This window comes from Aquarana catesbeiana, linkage group LG04, assembly GCF_042186555.1.
Source record: "Aquarana catesbeiana isolate 2022-GZ linkage group LG04, ASM4218655v1, whole genome shotgun sequence".
NCBI classification, from domain to species: Eukaryota; Metazoa; Chordata; class Amphibia; order Anura; family Ranidae; genus Aquarana; species Aquarana catesbeiana.
This window is the reverse complement of record NC_133327.1, coordinates 212,413,794-212,433,909: the sequence shown is the minus strand read 5'-3', so window position 1 is coordinate 212,433,909 and position 20,116 is coordinate 212,413,794. Positions and strand designations below refer to the sequence as shown.

The following is a 20,116-nucleotide window of genomic DNA, read 5'->3' as shown; positions in this document are numbered from 1 at the left end:
GAGGCCCCCTCCAGGTCCCATTATACTCCTTTTCAGTCTCTAATGGGACCTGGTGGGGACTCTTTCTAACAGATTCTATCATGGACACTGAATGGGCCTCTGTTAGAGAGACCCCCCTCCAGGTCCCATTAGACTCCTTTTGAAGTCTGTAATGAGGGTCTGTGACGGGGGTTTGTGATGAGGCAGGGGGGATGTGACGTAAGGGGGGGGGCTATGGACACTGATGTAAAAGGGGGTTATGATGTAAAAGGGGGTATGTGATGTAAAGGGGGGACTGAGGACACTGATGCAAAAGGGGGTCTGTGATGTGATGTGAAGGGGGGACTGAAGACACTGATGTAAAAGGGGGTCTGTGATTTCTGCACTAGCAAAACACAGGTCTCTCCAAGGGCAATAGAAAACAATTGTTTTCTATGTGTCCTGTTCACACTGCAACAGCGCCACTGCATGCTGAGCAGTGTGGTGCAAAATGCATACTGTTTCTATGCACTGCAACTGAGCTGTGGTGCATAAAAATGAATAAAATGTATTTGCATAAAGAACTAGTTACGATCATCTTTGAGTAAAGAAAGACTGAACAGTTTAGCTTTACTTGCCATTGAGTCAGAACTTTTAAATACTTTGTCCTACGAAGATATTATCGATGAGTTTGCCAAAAAAAGTTAGAACTAAAAAATTGTAGGGAGTTTCTTACTGCTATAATCTTTAAAAGGCATTTTCAGCATTACAGAGTATTTTCAGTCTGTACAATTAAAGCCAGTTATTTTCAGTGTTCTCGTGTGTGGAGATATGTTTTTAATTGATCTATTGTAGCAGTCATCGATAAAGGACCAGAATGGTGGTGTGGGTGTATGTGTGTGTGGGGGGGGGGGCATTGAAGGACCCGGCCTTGGGGCGGCAAAGGGAGTAAATCCGGGCCTGGGCGGGAAGTAGCCGTCTGTCTCTCAGTGGCTCGCTTGAGAGGCTGACACGGATATCAGTCCAGGCAGCTGGCGGATCCAGACTTTATTGTCATGATGACGTGGTGCCTGGACTGATTCCAGTGACGTCAGCAGAGAGCGGACTTCAGACCACTCTCTGCTGAAACCGGGTCACAAGAGTGCAAAACTAATTGCACTCCTGTGACCAATAGGAGAATTACAGCCAAACGAGCTCAGGCTGGACTTTTCGTGTAAGTGACGTGTTAACGCTGATCATCCAATAATGTTCAAACAAAAATCCTATTAGTTTACTTGTTTATTTTTATTTCCTTTGCATATGATGATTATTCAAATTGAACACAGCTTCAGTTACTGCTTAGTAAATCTTCCCTGCACAGGTGTTATTAATACTATTGTTAATATGATAATTTCACAGCAGAGTAAACAATTACATCATTTATATATATATGGAAATGCATTTATTAATTTATTATTGCTTTGATGTTCAAATCGTTCTCTCTCTCTGTATATATGCATATATAGGCATGCCATAGCAGGTTTGTATATGTTATGCTTTACCAAAGCATGCATGACAATCTTTGTTTATGAAGTGACTCTAAAAACAGACATTTAACAAAGTTTTATGCATAAAGCAGATGTCAGATGGTAAAGATCGACTGCTTGCAGATCAAGTTGCTGCTGCCAAGTCTCGCGAGCTTTAATTCAGACACAGTTTCTATTAATGTCCGTACTAGCCAATTTACAGAACTGAGGCAGCAGATGTACTTCTAGGCACCGAGCTACTTAAGATCCTCGCTGTTTAAAACTTTGTAATTTTACTCGGGTAAGTACCTCAATAATTCTGTGTTTCAGTGAAGCTTTTAATCCATGTTAATTTGCACTTTCTATTAGTTCAGATATTGCAGACTAAATTAAAACAGTTTTGGTACTTATACACATACAATACAGATTGTCCTATTCCCAAATGCATCCTGAGCAGATACCAGAGATTAATGCTTAAATAGATACCACTGCTGAATTTGCTGTCTGATAGCAATGTTATGGTTTGTGTTCTTCATATAAATATGCAGATTTGTTATTAGTTGTGTGTAAAAAAAAATCATGCGGATATGTAATGAATAACTGTATGCTTGTTCTCAATTGAGAAGCAGGTTTAAGCCTATTTAGTACATATATTTAAAATAACTACAGTAGCAATGCTACATATATTACTGAATAAATTATATTTATAACAAAATGAAGACAGAAAGACTGATACATGCACATATATTCTCTTGCACCCTTACATTTTTAACAAGATAATGCTTTGTCCCTACATTTTAAAATGATTAGTTTGCTTTGTCAAAATTGTAATATTCTCCAAAAATGCTATCTTTTTATATTTAAAAACTAGAGCTGCCAATGGAAATAATCAATGTGGTCACATGCTGCAACTCAGCTACTATTAAAAAATGTCCTACATTTTTTTATCTATTGCTATGGTATTAGTCCCCTAGTTTTTTCACCATAAACTATTAGTACTCAGCAAAGCACTGAAGTGTAAGGATTTGTTATAGCACTCACACTCAAGTATATTACCATAATTGGCTTTATTTATGTTGATGCTGCTCTATTGTTACGCACAGTCCTAGAAAAAATGCTGGTAAAAATAAATGAACAACTGCATCTTCACATCGCTGTGTTTTATTCTAGCAGGGAAATGAAAACCGAAATAAAAAGTAGGAAATTATTATTACTTAATCTCAGATGTACTTTGCATTTGCAGACTAACAACGTTCTTTTGTTAACCAATTAACATGTGCTAAGAATAGACTTATTGTTATGGTAGTACAAAACTAGACCCTCAGTACAGCTTTGTTTTATATTTTTATAAACAGCAGTTTATTACCATCCTTTCTGTTTTAGGCGCTTGTTAAGCTTTACTAATTCCTTCTCTATTATGTAAAAACTTTTGAACTATTATAGCAGGAGTGATAGGATTAGTGCATCTAATATTGGCATAAATAAAGGTATTAATATGTTAAGGTCACATAAGGGGAATTATGCATGATAGGTTCCCAGCATCAAGACAATACAAGGGATTATAGACTTATAAATAATGGCAGATAATGATTTCCCTGCCTATAAATACAGTACAATGCTCAATGCAATTTGTTGTTATCTTGATTTTGACAAGCACTGAAAGATTTTTTTTTTTTTTTTTTACAGAAATAATTAGCAGAAACAATATTTGAACACCACAAACACATGTGAATACACACAAACACACACACATGTACACACACACACAAACTGTTGAGATAATGCAGAAACAAATGGGGATGTGCACAGAAGCTCACTACAAGCAGTCAGGATTTCCCTTTAGTGTAGTATTATCAGTGAATGGAAATTGCAGGTTAGTTGCTATAGATTGCCACACTTTCCATATTACTCTATTTCCTATTAAAACATCTTGTGTATTAAAAGATATGAGTATACACTAATTATAGTGTCCACAAACATATACTGTTTCCAGGTTCACTAGGTACTTGTGCGTAAAGTTTGACCAAGAAGAAAGTTGTAAGGTGCACTAAAATACCAGTATACCATGATAAAACATGTGACACATTCAGATCCCCTAGTACTAACATATTTAAACATTGAACCCTTGGGTTGCTCCAGAGCTTAGTAAATGAGGGAAAGCACTGATGATTTCCATTATCCAATCATATGCAAGCATAAATGCCAGTTTTTAATTTCCCTTGCATGTGATTGCAAAATGAAGCTTTGCCTCATTTACTAAGATCTGGAGCACCTGCACTTGCAAAGTGCACAGCCAAATAGCCTTTAGTAAATTAACCCCATAGTGTTTTAATTACTATGCATAATTTGTTTTTAATTATTAGAAATCATGTTTTTTATTTACTTAAGGTTGTCAGTTTATGTTCTCTTTTGTATCCAAAATCCACTTCACAAAGATTTATACACAGTTTTTTAAAGCCTTAAAGCTTTGCACCTGATTATCCCTAGTCCTGATTTGAAAACAATTTTTGCTTGTAAATGGCATAAAATACATTTTTCTGTCAGTGTCTTGCTGCTTCCTTTCCTCCAAATTCCAGTGCTCTATGCTGGTAGAGCTGAGCAGCAGTCACACCCCTCAGCACAAGACTTGTCAAATAGACTTGAATTGTAGAGCAGGGGGAACTGTCTGGTCAGTTCTGTGTGGATTACTGAGAGCAGTGGATCTTTTATGGTATCCAAAACTGCACAATCATATTAAGACACCTTGCACAGTTGAAAACTGATATATCTGAAACAGAGGTGAGACTATGAAAATAGAGGTATATAGTATATTGTGTAATTACCTGCATATCTATCTAGTTACTTCAATAGAGGTATAATATACCACTACCCTTTGACTTGCAATAACTATGACATTTTAAGGAATGTATATTGAGAAGAACAGAAAAGTGATTTACGTGTGAGGTGTAGATGAAATAGTGCTTTATGAGATAAAATATTTCATCATAAAAAATTAAAATGTACTATTCAATGGGGAAAACAATTCTACCAAATGCAATTTTATGGTATGTGAGTTGAATGTTTTGAGGATACAGTTATTATCTGATAAATTAACAAACACAGTCATATGACTCATACAGCTTAGTGATTTGATGCTAGAAAAAACAAGACTACAGGGTATATGATATAAGGGACAAAGCATTTATTAATCTCTAGGGTAAATTTGAAACTTTTTCACATTAATAAATCAGTGATGCTAATTAAATATGTGTTTGCCACTTCCATTCTGGGGTTTGACTTTGCAAGTTTGCCTTTCTCGTAATTTGAAGGGATTTTACCAGGGACAACTTCTATATATGCAGTTTCATAATAAACACTAGAGACAAAATAACATATGCAGAAAAAAAACATACCAGACTGCTTGTTTGTTCCAGAATAGAAACACCAGTTCAGCATTACAGTGAGAAAGTTGACTACCCAGGAGCCACTATGCAGTTCCTTAAAAGGCTTCTTAGACAGGTATTCTGATTACTGATAAATCCCCACTGATAAAGTGGTAGAAAAGTTTCCAAAAAAAAAAGAAAAACTTTCCCCCCTGCAAGTTAATGTCATAATGTGCTAGTATGCACAGAATTTCCTTTAAAAGAAGCCCTCCGGCAGCGTACTGTCACCACTGATAGGGCTTTCATCTTCCTTCTGGGTTTGTGGGCCTGGCCATTTGAATAGCCAAGTTGTGATTATGTTACTCCCGCGCATACTCACAGAAGCCATGATCACAGCACAGTGCTGCTGTCCCTTCAGAGCGCAGTACACATGCGCCATTGCATGTTTGGGAGCTATTATTTATACCTACAGATAAGCTTTATTATAAGAATACCTATAGGTACAAGTAAGCAAGAGGTGTATACTACTGCTTTAAGTATTGTTACACAATATACCTAATACATGTTAATAGATAATTTTATTATACAGACTCCAGAAATATATATATATATATATATATATATATATATATATTTTTTTTTTTTTTTTTTTTTTGTCTGTGACTCCCCCACCCTACTAAAAATGTGTTGTTTTTTTTGTGTGTTCCTGCTTAAAAAATTTTTCATCACATCCCACTCTGATAGCAAGTGAGAGTATTGTTTCTAAGTAGTGATGAGCTGAACTGTTCTGGATTTGGTTTGAACAGAGTTTGCTTAATTTCAAAGAAGTTTGGATGCCAAACCTGAACCACAATAAAATCTATGGGATCTGAAGCTGTCAAATTAAAAATGCCCATTTTCTGGGTTACTGGACAAGGGTGTTTAAAAAAATAGCACTTGGGATCTCTGCCCTAGGGAATATGTACCAATGCAAAAAAAAAAAAAATATATATATATATATATATATATATATATATATATATATACATTTATTTATTTATTTATTTCAGTTACTTATATAGCGTTGTCAATTTACGCAGCACTTTACATATACATTGTACATTCACATCAGTCCCTACCCTCAAGGAGCTTACAATCTAAGGTCCCTAATTTACATTCATACATAGTAGGGACCATTTAGTCAGGATTCAATTAACCTACCAGCATGTCTTTGGAGTGTGGGAGGAAACCACTCCAGGCAGGTAGTGTCATGGTTGGGATTCGAACCAGCGACCCTTCTTACTGCTAGGTGAAAGTGCTATCCACTACACCACTGTGCCATTAAATGGATATATATATATATATATAGTTATATATATATATATATATATATATCCATTTAACCAGGATTTACATCACTTTAGCCAGGAAAACATCATACAGAACCCTCCAAGGGTTTGCTATGTATTTTATGGGGACTTTTGCTGACAATTTAAACTGTATATATATTTTTTTCTTTGTTACTGTCATTTTCTACAGTAGGAATTAAAAAAAAAATGTAGAGCCCCCCCCCCAAAAAAAAAATTCCATACCAAACTCTTTGAGTCTGGTACAGATTATAAGGGATTTGCCACACAACAAAGATAAAAAAGCATGAGGTCCCCCTGAAAATCCACACCAGACTCTTAGTCCGAGCATGCAGTCTGGCTGGACAGGAAAGTGGGGTGAGCATATGCCCATTCATTGTGCCCCCCCGCCCAGTGGTTGTGGGGGTCAGCAGGTGGGGGACTTATCAGAATTTGGAAGGTCCCTTAATAATAAAGGGGTCCAGATACCACCCCCCCATGTGAATAAGTATGGGATGCATAGTTCTCATTCACCCCCCCCCTCGTGTGAATAAGTATGGGATGCATAGTACTCATTCACAAAAAAAGGGTGGTAACCTAAAAATAAAGACACTCAAACATTCAACATGTCCTTAATTAAAAAAATAAAAAACTTTAAACAATTTCCCTTATTGTCAATCATGATGCCTACTCCTCACTGACTCCCTAAAAAAAAAAAAAAAAAAAAACCCACCCAAACATTAGACAAGTCCTTTATTATAAAAATAAAATCCCAAAAAAGTCCTTTTATTGTAAATCCATCATCAATCACGATCCCTGCCAACTCATTATTAACCCAATGCACCCCACGCACATCATTGATCCCGATGGTAACACTAACCAAATGACAGCTCCCGTGCTGTCATCAGCTACATAATTGAAGGGACGGGGATAGTGGTGACATCATTACCAGTGGCCATATGTGGGTAGTGATGTTACTGCTTTTCCCACCCCTTTGCTAAAAAGGAGCAGGGTTTCCCTGCATCAGTGGTTCCTAGGAATGTCGTGAGTACAACCCTCCAATGGCTCCCTTAGGAACCAGTGACAGCGAGAAGCTGTCATATAAAGAAATGGTAGAAATACCACTTCTATATATGATGCACGATGCCCGCAGAACTCACTAAAGTTAGGGTATTCAGTTATTTACTGTCCCTTTTCCTAAGCAAAGACACAGACAGCATTAAAAAAGTGACAAAGGTTCTATCTCTACCCCTTCCCTGCTGTATCCAAAGATCAATTTGGGCTGTATTTGGGATTTAAACCCTTTACAATTAATGCACGAATAGGAGCAAATTATAAATAAAGAAGCTAACCATTCTCCATTCTACAAATATGTGCTTTAGTCTGTGTACACGGTGAAGAGAATTTCTGTAACCTCCTGTCCTGACAGGAAGAGAGAAGAACGCTCCTCAATAGAAACATCAACAGCATTAAAAGCTTTACAAAATCTCTCTCTGCCATCTACTCTGTCCAAAACAATATAAATTATATTGGCTGAAGCTGGACTTTAAAAATGTAAACATATGATAGAATACAAAGCAACTTTGCAAATATACAAATTACTTCTGCCATTTTTTCTAAGTTTTTAGAGTTGTCATCACATGCTCAGGACAGAGCAAACATTGTTCTGTTTACATTTAAGCTGTCAGCTGCTTTCACTGTAACTGCAGAAAAGGACTGATAATAATTCATCTTTTCACTGGTGGGAATCATAAATGATTATCTCTGTGCTAAAATGCACTAATGTAATCACTGGAGATTACAGGCCACCACAAGCTAGCAGCCCCTGTATAAGTTTATCTGCAGCATCAGGAAGTACATATCTTCTCGTCTGAGAACAAAGAGGGAATCAGGGCTACTTCCATATGTGTATTTTGGTTTCTACAACTGGGTATCTGGAATCATATGTAATAAGGGATGGGCAGGGCTTATTTAAACTCATAAAGGGCTGCCTGCTTGTAGCAGTATGTGATATACAGGAAATACATGAGTTCAATGCAGTAAAGAAATTATAATGTATCCCTTCTGGCAGTGAACACTTTGAAGATTCCAAAGAAGCATAGAACGTTGGCTTAGGAAAGTGCAAAAGCTTGCAAAAGCTAATGATCACATTAACAACATGAACCTATGTTCACTCTGAATACTCAATCATGTGTGAGGGCAATTTAAAAAACGCAGCTCAATGTTGTTAATTTAGTTTAGCGAGTTTGCAAAATAATCAATCTTAATATTTTAATAAATTATCCACATCAAATCAAACATTTGTTCTCTCCCTTTCTCTTCAGTTACAGTACACCAGAAGTGTATCATATTTCAATCATAATAAAGGCAAAGGTAAGAGGTTATATTTGTAAAGTTGCTTATCTATATTAGAAGAGTTTAGGTGTTTAAAAATTACATTTATATTTTAATCATTTTTTTACTTTAACCTTTAACCTTAAGCTGTGTAAGGGGTTTTCACAGTCAGGGCGGTAAAGATGTGAAAATCTCTTCCACAATCTGTGGTGTCAGAAGGAAGTATTGATAGTTTTAAAAGACTCTTGGACATGCATCTTAGCAAAATAAATATACAGGGATATGGGAAATGATTTTTCTACACACGCACACACCTACACAGGTTGAACTGGATGGACTATTGTCTTTATTCAACCTTACCAACTATGTAACTATGTAACTATGTAACTTGTATTGAACATACCACCACTATATATCACTATATCACAGACAGTCCAGTCTAGTTTGTGGGTTGTAGTCAGGCACCTAAAATTTCCCCCTAGGGTGGTTGAAATTAATGAATAGATGTGATCACATAACAAATTAGGCTACAAAAAGCACAATTAAATTGACTTTTTCTGTTAATATACTTTGATTGGGCATTTCTTGCTTTATTGTATTCTTCTCTTCTCCTTTTCCTTTTTAAAGTATGCTGTTACTCACATATATCAATTAACATCTTAATATAAAGAATGTGGAAAGTTTGTCTGGAATAGAAAACAACTTAATGGCTGTCTAAATATAGCTGAAGGGTAAACTACTATAAAAGCATATGTTAAAATAAACAATACTGAACTTCAGTACCTGAAATAAGAACTGCATCTGTTGCCTAGCTGTGTAGCTTTCAATCATCATCAGACCTACCCTGGGATGAGGATTCTTGAATATATCTGTTATGGAGTAATACAGACAGTTCTAAGTTTAGCCCTGATAATTGAGGACTTGATACTATTTAAAATGTAATATATTTCTTTCTTGTTTTAGCTCTGTGTTTAGGAAAAATATGTTTAACTTTAATTTTCTAAATCGGCTCATATGAAAGGAATATAATTGAAAGCATGAAACAGAACTTTCTCTAAAGCAAAAAAAGTAGTTTTTATGACAAACCCACTGAAGCTAGTTCTGACCAACTCTGTAGATTGTTTTAAAAAAAGGTTGCACATAATTTAACTGGCTATTAATATTTATGAGTAATAACACCATAGTTTGTTTATCCATGGAATATCAAATTACCTTAGAGGATCAGATAGGAATTTTTCCCTGTTGGATAAAATTGGAGCAGACTTTGTGAAATTTCCTCTTCTGGATTAACTGTGGGTTTAGAGTTCTGCAGATGTAGGTTTTCAAATAATGTATATATTTTTCTATTGGTTGAACTCAGTAGACATGTGTCTTTTTTCAAACTATGTGACATTTTGGTGGGACATTGCCCCACTAAAAAAAGGTTTGTTGAACACTTATTCATGGAGATTTGTTAAATACTCAGTGACACAATAATGTCATCAAAGCTATGCATATATACCTATGTATATATTAATTAAAATCTGTAACAAAATGTTTTATGTGTTTTAGTTATCAGTGATGTGGTACAATCTCTCACGTGAAAAGAAAATCTCTGCAATCTGCTTGACTGTAATATATGTGTTTTGCACAAATGTCCATTGTGAAGATGATGACGTTGTTCTGACCAAAGATGGCAATGTAAGAGGGTATCAAATACCAGTGTTTTCTAAGACAATCACAGCATTCCTCGGAATACCTTACGCAGAACCCCCAGTAGGAGCTCTAAGATTTAAAAGACCAGAACCCATCAAATCTTGGACTACAGTATGGAATGCCACAAACTATGGAAATTCTTGTTATCAGTATGTTGACCAAGCATTCCCTGGTTTTTCTGGTGCTGAAATGTGGAATCCTAACACTGAACTGAGTGAAGACTGTCTTTACCTTAATATATGGATACCCAGTCCAAAGCCAAGAAATGCCAGTGTCATGGTATGGATATATGGTGGTGGATTTGAAACAGGAACATCCTCTTTAGATATTTATGATGGGAAGTTTCTGGCCCGTAATGAACGCGTCATTGTTGTGTCATTTAACTACAGAGTGGGTGCATTAGGATTTCTGGCTTTCCCCGGTAATTCTGAGGCTCCAGGGAATGTTGGCTTGTTTGATCAAAGATTGGCTCTGAAGTGGGTCTACGAGAATATTGCAGCATTTGGAGGGAACCCCAAAAGCATAACACTTTTTGGAGAAAGTGCTGGAGCAGGGTCAGTCAGTTATCACCTGCTTTCTCCTAAAAGCCATCCTTATTTCACAAGAGCTATCATGCAAAGTGGGACTGCTAATTCCCCTTGGGGTGTTGTCAGTAGTACAGAAGCCCGCACTCGAGCACTTACATTAGCAAACCTATTAAGCTGTTCCTTCAGAAATGAAACTGAAATAATTGCTTGCCTTCGGAGTAAGACTCCCCAAGAAATAATTGAAAAGTCCTTTTCTGTTCTAACACAGAGATCATTAATAGAAATTAATTTTCCTCCAACAGTTGATGGAGATTTTCTTAACGATTTACCTAAACATTTGTTACAACTTGGACAGCTTAAAAAGAACACACAGATATTAACTGGTGTTAATAAAGATGAGGGATCATATTTCTTAGTGTATCAACTACCTGGATTTAGCAAAGATCATGAAAGTTTTATAAATCGGACTCAATTCCAAGACAGTGTAAAACTGGCTTTTCCAAAAGCCACTGAACTTGCAATAGACTCTATCCTTTTTCATTATACAAACTGGGAAGATGAAAAGAATCCCATTCACAATCGGGATGCCATGGAGGATATTGTGGGAGATTACAATTTTATATGTCCACTTCTGGAATTCACAAACAGAAATTCTGAGCTTGGAAACAAAGCTTATTTGTACTTCTTCAGTCACAGATCTTCCAAGATGGCATGGCCAAGTTGGATGGGAGTAATACACGGATATGAGATTGAATTTGTATTTGGAATCCCAATGTACAGACGACTTAATTATACAAAGGAGGAAGAAATTCTGAGCAGAAACATAATGAGATACTGGGCAAACTTTGCAAAAACTGGGTAAGTTCTTTTTCCATTAAATATATATAAGGTACATTATGCATAATTTATTAACAGACAAAAAGCCTTACACGTTATCTTGTTAAAAAAAAAAAAACTTTTCAGTAACATGACACTTAAAGGTGAATTTTCCAAAAAATTCATATAGCATTTCAGTTGGTAAAAGTGCATGTACATTTGTTCAGAGTGAATGGGGCAGAAAAGGAAGTGCTATTAGATTTTTTTGTGCTAGTGGAATGTTTTTGATTGATTTAAGTTTAAATGTTGATTGATTTGTGTTTAATCAATGAAAAAACAGTTGATCAGCACGGGACATAGCCTAACGTTATTTTTTTCCATTTTTCCTTTTGCTTAGAATGAATGTACATGCACTTTCACCAGGTGAAATGTTATGTGATTTTTTTTCTTTCTTATAAACACAGCCTTTGGTGTCCCTTAAGATTTCTCTTTACTTAGGTTCTACATGAACAACCACAAATAAAGACAATAGCCACAGCTGTTCTAAATGAGAGTAAACATTGACTCAGTTGCATCACAACTCACACATGTATATATCCTGGGTTATTTCCGTGCTAACAGTTTTTCCAAGGCCACCTGCATTTTGTTACACTCAGATTTACTACTTGCATACTCAATTGTGTTACTTTAAAATATTTTATAAAGAAAGGTTTACTCTGTCAGGCTTATTAATCAAATAAGAGCAAAGGGTAATGATAATGTGCAAACGTGCAACAGCATAAAAAAAAGATAATATATAATAATCTCTATCTTATGCCCCGTACACATGATCGGACATTGATCGGACATTCCGACAACAAAATCCATGGATTTTTTCTGACGGATGTTGGCTTAAAGTTATCTTGCATACACACAGTCACACAAAGTTGTCGGAATTTCCAAACGTCAAGAACGCGGTGAAGTACAACACGTACGACGAGCCGAGAAAAATGAAGTTCAATAGCCAGTGTGGCTTTTCTTCTTGATTCTGAGCATGCGTGGCACTTTGTACGTCGGAATTGTGTACACGCGATCGGTATTTGCTTGAACGGGTTTTGTTGTCGGAAAATTTGAGAACCAGATCTCAAATTTTGTGCGACGGAAATTTCGATGGAAATTGTCTGACAGAGCCTACACATGGTCGGAATTTCTGACAACAAGCACCGATTGCACATTTAATGTCGAAAAGTCCAACCGTGTGTATGCGGCATTATACTTTTGCATCTTTTGGGTTTTGGTGGCTGCTAATAAGTAAACTATCCATTTCCCTAAGCTAGGCAAATAGAAACCTTTTTTCTGTGCCCACTCTGCTTTAAATATTTTAAGCAGTCAGTAGATTCTCTATCTGTCTCCATGTATTGTACCTCATATTTCCTGAGCACCATCACATGAGGACATGGCTTAGTCATATATAAGTTTAAGTTTGCTCAGCAAATCTAAACTTGCACAGAAATCATGGGCAGGCTGCAGTGGATTGATGCGACAGAGCAGTATAGGAAAATGATATACAATCTACTTACAGACCCTTCTATAAAGGAGGCCTGTTACTTTGCTTTTTATTCAAAGGTAGGGGCGAACTTTAGGATTCTAGTCAACTATGAATTTTACCCAAGCATAAGTCATCCACAGCTTGTGAAAATGTGCCCTTTCACCATTATTGCAACCAATTACCAATAATGCACTCCCTGGCCTCCAAAATGTTTTCAGTTAACTTAGAAGGGACGATAAAGAGGGTTTCATTATGTTACTGCCTTCCTATAAAAGTCAGTGATCCCAGCAGACTTTTGTCATTGTTTGTTGGAAAGTCCTGGAGTAGATAGAAAGAGATTACAGAGTGCTTGCTGGGAAATATAGTTGATATATCATACAGTTTGCTGAACAGTGCTATATTTGTACTATGGTTTCCTTGCAGTCAGGTTAAAACCAGGTTTAGTTTTTTTTTGTGGTATTTTTGTATTATGGAGGCAACAATATAAACTTGATCCTGTCACAGGCAAAACTGACCATTGTTTGCAGCACATTAATACATACTTGTGCAGTTCAGTTAAGTGCATCATCAACGCACCAAATCTCCAATGCCACTATTGCCAGCTTCTGATAAAGTTAAACAATCTCTTGCATTGATAATGTCAGGCAGTGCTAATGGAAGAGGTAGAGGTTCTGCACATGCAGCTAGTGAAAGGCGAGCATATGTGCTTATATGTGCTATATTATTTTTTCTTTATTTGCTATTTTTTTCTACATAAAAGTGGAGTTACCCTTTAATGAAAACAGCAACACCTATGGATATCTGAACACTCTGATATTATCTACAATGAATACATAAAGACAATATGTTGCACTGTTAAATATAAATGCCCAAATAATAGAATAACAAAATCAGCCATAAAAATTTGAATAAAATCATAGAGTCCAGAACAAATATAAAGTCCAAAAGTGAGTTCACTGTAAGCCCAACCTTCACCAACTTCAGTGCTCCAGCCACCACCACATAGAAATGCTTATAAGAGACTCAGACCCCATAACATAGAGGATCTCAAATTGAATCAGAAAGATGGATGATGCAAGATGATGGCATTAGCTAACACCAGATCTCATAATTGGAGAAAACAAAAAAAAATATATATATATATATATATATATATATATATATATATATATAGATAGATAGATAGATAGATAGATAGATAGATAGATAGATATAGATATAGATAGATATAGATATAATCTCTCTCTCTCTCTCTCTCTCTCTCTCTCTCTCTCTCTCTCTCTCTCTCTCTCTCTCTCTCTCTCTCTCTATATATATATATATATATATATATATATATATATATATATTGGTTTGTATATGTGCCTCCCTTTTTAAGGGACCAAAAGTAATGGGACAAATGGCTGTTCCACGGTCAGGTGTGTGTTATTCCCTCATTATCCCATTTACAAGGAGCAGATAAAAGGTCCAGAGTTCATTTCAAGTGTGCTATTTGCATTTGGAATATGTTGCTGTCAACTCTCAATATGAGATCCAAAAAGCTGTCACTATCAATGAAGCAAGCCATCATTAGGCTGAAAAAACAAAACAAACCCATCAGAGAGATAGCAAAAACAATAGGTGTGGCCAAATCAACTGGTTGGAACATCCTTAAAAAAGAAAGAATGCACCGGTGAGCTCAGCAATACCAAAAGACCCAGAAGACCACAGAAAACAACTGTGGTGGATGACCGAAGAATTCTTTCCCTGGTGAAGAAAACACCCTTCACAACAGTTGGCCAGATCAAGAACACTCTCCAGGAGGGTAGGTGTATGTGTGTCAAAGTCAACAATCAAGAGAAGACTTCACCAGAGTGAATACAGAGGGTTCACCACAAGATGTAAACCATTGGCGAGCCTTAAAAACAGGAAGGCCAGATTAGAGTTTGCCAAACAACATCTAAAAAAGCCTTCACAGTTCTGGAACAACATCCTATGGACAGATGAGACCAAGATCAACTTATACCAGAGTGATGGAAAGAGAAGAGTATGGAGAAGGACAGGAACTGCTCATGATCCAAAGCATACCACCTCATCAGTGAAGCATGGTGGTGGTAGTGTCATGGCGTGGGCATGTATGGCTGCCAATGAAACTGGTTCTCTTGTATTTATTGATGATGTGACTGCTGACAAAAGCAGCAGGATGAATTCTGAAGTGTTTCGGACAATATTATCAATATCTGCTCATATTCAGCAAAATGCTTCAGAACTCACTGGACGGTGCTTCACAGTGCAGATGGACAATGACCCTAAGCATACTGCAAAAGCAACCAAAGAGTTTTTTAAGGGAAAGAAGTGGAATGTTATGCAATGGCCAAGTCAATCACCTGACCTGAATCCGATTAAGCATGCATTTCACTTGCTGAAGACAAAACTGAAGGGAAAATGCCCCAAGAACAAGCAGGAACTGAAGACAGTTGCAGTAGAGGCCTGGCAGAGCATCACCAGGGATAAAATCCAGCGTCTGGGGATGTCTATGCATTCCAGACTTCAGGCTGTAATTGACTGCAAAGGATTTGCAACCAAGTATTAAAAAAGTTTGAAGGATGATTGTTAATCTGTTCCATTACTTTTGGTCCTTTAAAAAGTGGGAGGCACATATACAAACTGCTGTAATTCCTACACTGTTCACCTGATTTGGATGTAAATACCCTCAAATTAAAGCTGAAAGTCTGCAGTTAAAGCACATCTTGTTTGTTTCATTTCAAATCCATTGTGGTGGTGTATAGAGCCAAAAAGATTAGAATTGTGTCAATGTCCCAATATTTATATATATATATATATATATATATATATATATATATATATATATATATATATATATATATATATATAGATAAATAGATAGATCTATATATATAGATCTATCTATATAGATATCTATAGATATATATATATATATATCCTACTTTGTTGACCAAGATATAAATATGTAACATAAGAAAGGAAAACACTGTCTTGTCACAGGATGCCACTGAATTTCCATAAAAAAGGGGCATAACTAATGGTATTGTTGAGGCTTAGTGGATATGTAGCACATAGCTTAACAATTTCCTCAACTTGTAGTATACATTGATCAAAGTCTCCCCCACACACATACAGGGGGGGTGTATTCTGGCAAGTGCAAAAAACTGTAATGAATACAACTTATATTCATGTTTTTCTGCAAAGTGTCTACTAGTTGGGCTCTCTATATTGTCTCTCTTAATATCAGTAACATGATCTATCACACATGCCAGAACATCCTCCATGTCTTGCCCACATAAAAGGCATCACAGACACAGTTAAGTAAACAAACAATACCAGTGTTTTCACAATTCACAACATTCTTTGAGGTAAATTAAACTATTGTAATGAGATTATTCAACACTTACACTTAGAAATTTACAAAAGCGAAATTGCCACATCTAAAAGTTCCTTTTGGGCGTGACCTGCATGGATCCTGTCTTCATTCTATATGAAAGTGACTTTGCACCAAAATATCTTTAAAAGAGTGACCCCGCCTAAATGTTAGGCATGGGCGGTAATCCACAAAATGTTTAGTAATGTTGTCCTCTGCAAGGAAATGCCAATGTCTTTGTAAAATATCCTTTACTTTCTCATTTTGTCTGTTGAATCCAACTATAAGTCTCACTTTCTTCTTTTTCTTTTCCTGTACATTCTGAAATAGTAAAAGTCCCCATGGGCTAGCCTTTGCTCTTTGATATGCTCTCTTTAAAGATTTTTTTGCTATAGCCACATCCAAGAAATCTTTGTCTCAAAAGACGTGTCTGTTCTTCAAAATCCTGATCATTTAAGCAATTCCCAAGAAACACGCAGAAATTGCCCACCTGGTATACTTCTAACCTGTACGTGATCTGCCTCCCGCGGGCGGGGGGTCCGACCGGAACCCCCCCCGGTGCCCGAGGCGGTCGGCATTTGTCCCCTGGCGATCGGAGGTGAGGGGAGGCCATCCATTCGTGCCCCCCTCCCGATCGCTCCCAGCCAATGGGATCATTTCCCTGCCTCCGTATAGTACACAGAGGCAGAGGAAATTATGTCATCTCTCCTCGGCTCGGTATTTTCCGTTCCGGTACCAAGGAGAGAAGACTGTAAGTGAGTGCACCAACACACACACAGTAGAACATGCCAGGCACACATTACACCCCCGATCCCTCCCCCCCTCCCCCCCCGATCCCCCCCGATCCCCCTTATCCCCCCCCGTCACACTGACACCCAGCAGTTTTTTTTTTTCTGATTACTGCATTGGTGTCAGTTTGTGACAGTTAGTGTGGTAGGGCACTTAGGGTTAGCCCCCTTTAGGTCTAGGATACCCCTCTAACCCCCCTAATAAAGTTTTAACCCCTTGATCACCCCCCGTCGCCAGTGTCGCTAAGCGATCATTTTTCTGATCGCTGTATTAGTGTCACTGGTTACGCTAGTTAGGGAGGTAAATATTTAGGTTCGCCGTCAGCGTTTTATAGCATCAGGGACCCCCATATACTACCTAATAAATGTTTTAACCTCTTGATTGCCCCCTAGTTAACCCTTTCACCAGTGATCACTGTATAACTGTTACGGGTGACGCTGGTTAGTTCATTTATTTTTTATAGTGTCAGGGCACCCGCCGTTTATTACCAAATAAAGGTTTAGCCCCCTGATCGCCTGGCGGTGATATGCATCGCCCCAGACAGCGTCAGGTTAGCGCCAGTAGTGATAACACCCACACACGCAGCATACGCCTCCCTTAGTGGTATAGTATCTGAACGGATCAATATCTGATCTGATCAGATCTATACTAGCGTCCCCAGCAGTTTAGGGTTCCCAAAAACGCAGTGTTAGCGGGATCATCCCAGATACCTGCTAGCACCTGCGTTTTGCCCCTCCACCCGGCCCAGCCCAGCCCAGCCCACCCAAGTGCAGTATCGATCAATCACTGTAACTTACAAAACACTAAACGCATAACTGCAGCGTTCACAGAGTCAGGCCTGATCCCTGCGATCGCTAACATTTTTTTGGTAGCATTTTGGTGAACTGGCAAGCACCAGCCCCAGGCAGCGTCAGGTTAGCGCCAGTACCGCTAACACCCACGCACACACCGTACACCTCCCTTAGTGGTATAGTATCTGAACGGATCAATATCTGATCCGATCAGATCTATACTAGCGTCCCCAGCAGTTTAGGGTTCCCAAAAACGCAGTGTTAGCGGGATCAGCCCAGATACCTGCTAGCACCTGCGTTTTGCCCCTCCGCCCAGCCCAGCCCAGCCCACCCAAGTGCAGTATCGATCGATCACTGTCACTTACAAAACACTAAACACATAACTGCAGCGTTCGCAGAGTCAGGCCTGATCCCTGAGATCGCTAACAGTTTTTTTAGTAGCGTTTTGGTGAACTGGCAAGCACCAGCGGCCTAGTACACCCCGGTTGTAGTCAAACCAGCACTGCAGTAACATTTGGTGATGTGGTGAGTCCCATAAGTGCAGTTCGAGCTGGTGAGGTGGCAAGCACAACTAGTGTCCCGCTGCCACCAAGAAGAAGACAAACACAGGCCCGTCGTGCCCATAATGCCCTTCCTACTGCATTCGCCAATCCTAATTGGGAACCCACCACTTCTGCAGCGCCCGTACTTCCCCCATTCACATCCCCAACCAAATGCAGTCGCTGCATGAGAGGCATTTTCTTTATGTCCTCCCGAGTACCCCTACCCAACCAACCTCCCCAAAAAAGATGTCGTGTCTGCAGCAAGCGTGGATATAGGCGTGACACCCGCTATTATTGTCCCTCCTGTCCTGACAATCCTGGTCTTTGCATTAGTGAATGTTTTGAACGCTACCATACACTAGTTGAGTATTAGCGTAGGGTACAGCATTGCACAGACTAGGCACACTTTTACAGGGTCTCCCAAGATGCCATCACATTTTGAGAGACCCGAACCTAGAACCGGTTACAGTTATAAAAGTTAGTTACAAAAAAAGTGTAAAAAAAAAAAAAATATATAAAATAAAAAAAATAGTTGTCGTTTTTTTTTGTTCTCTCTCTCTCTATTCTCTCTCTATAGTTCTGCTCTTTTTTACTGTATTCTATTCTGCAATGTTTTATTGTTATTATGTTTTATCATGTTTGCTTTTCAGGTATGCAATTTTTTATACTTTACCGTTTACTGTGTTTTATTGTTAACCATTTTTTTGTCTTCAGGTACGCCATTCACGATTTTGAGTGGTTATACCAGAATGATGCCTGCAGGTTTAGGTATCATCTTGGTATCATTCTTTTCAGCCAGCGGTCAGCTTTCATGTAAAAGCAATCCTAGTGGCTAATTAGCTTCTAGACTGCTTTTACAAGCAGTGGGAGGGAATGCCCCCCCCACTGTCTTCCGTGTTTTTCTCTGGCTCTCCTGTCTCAACAGGGAACCTGAGAATGCAGCCGGTGATTCAGCCAGCTGACCATAGAGCTGATCAGAGACCAGAGTGGCTCCAAACATCTCTATGGCCTAAGAAACCGGAAGCTACGAGCATTTCATGACTTAGATTTCGCCGGATGTAAACAGCGTCATTGGGAAATTGGGAAAGCATTTTATCACACCGATCTTGGTGTGGTCAAATGCTTTGAGGGCAGAGGAGAGATCTAGGGTCTAATAGACCCAATTTTTTTCAAAAAAGAGTACCTGTCACTACCATTTGCTATCATAGAGGATATTTACATTCTCTGAGATAACAATAAAAATGATTAAAAAAAATGAAAGGAACAGTTTAAAAATAAGATAAAAAAGCAAAAAAATAATAAAGAAAAAAAAAAAAACACCCCTGTCCCCCCCTGCTCTCGCGCTAAGGCGAACGCAAGCGTCGGTCTGGCGTCAAATGTAAACAGCAATTGCACCATGCATGTGAGTTATCACCGCGAAGGTCAGATTGAGGGCAGTAATTTTAGCAGTAGACCTCCTCTGTAAATCTAAAGTGGTAACCTGTAAAGGCTTTTAAAGGATTTTAAAAATGTTTTTATTTTGTTGCCACTGCACGTTTGTGCGCAATTTCACATTCGCATGTCAT

General features: G+C 38.0%; 1 protein-coding gene across 2 annotated transcripts in view; it reads left to right on the top strand.

Moving 5' to 3' along the window:
• Positions 1-1,618: 1,618 nt before the first annotated feature.
• The window catches only part of BCHE (butyrylcholinesterase), a 176,695-nt gene continuing 158,197 nt past the window's right edge, over positions 1,619-20,116 (top strand). The window contains exons 1-3 of one of the 2 annotated variants that reach the window (XM_073626139.1): positions 1,630-1,764; positions 8,475-8,523; positions 10,036-11,564. In XM_073626139.1, the coding sequence (XP_073482240.1) occupies positions 10,045-11,564 (1,520 nt within the window). In that variant the 5' untranslated portion in view covers positions 1,630-1,764; positions 8,475-8,523; positions 10,036-10,044. Of the gene's footprint in view, positions 1,765-8,474; positions 8,524-10,035; positions 11,565-20,116 lie in introns of both variants that reach the window. The other variant, XM_073626140.1, reaches the window with a different exon arrangement.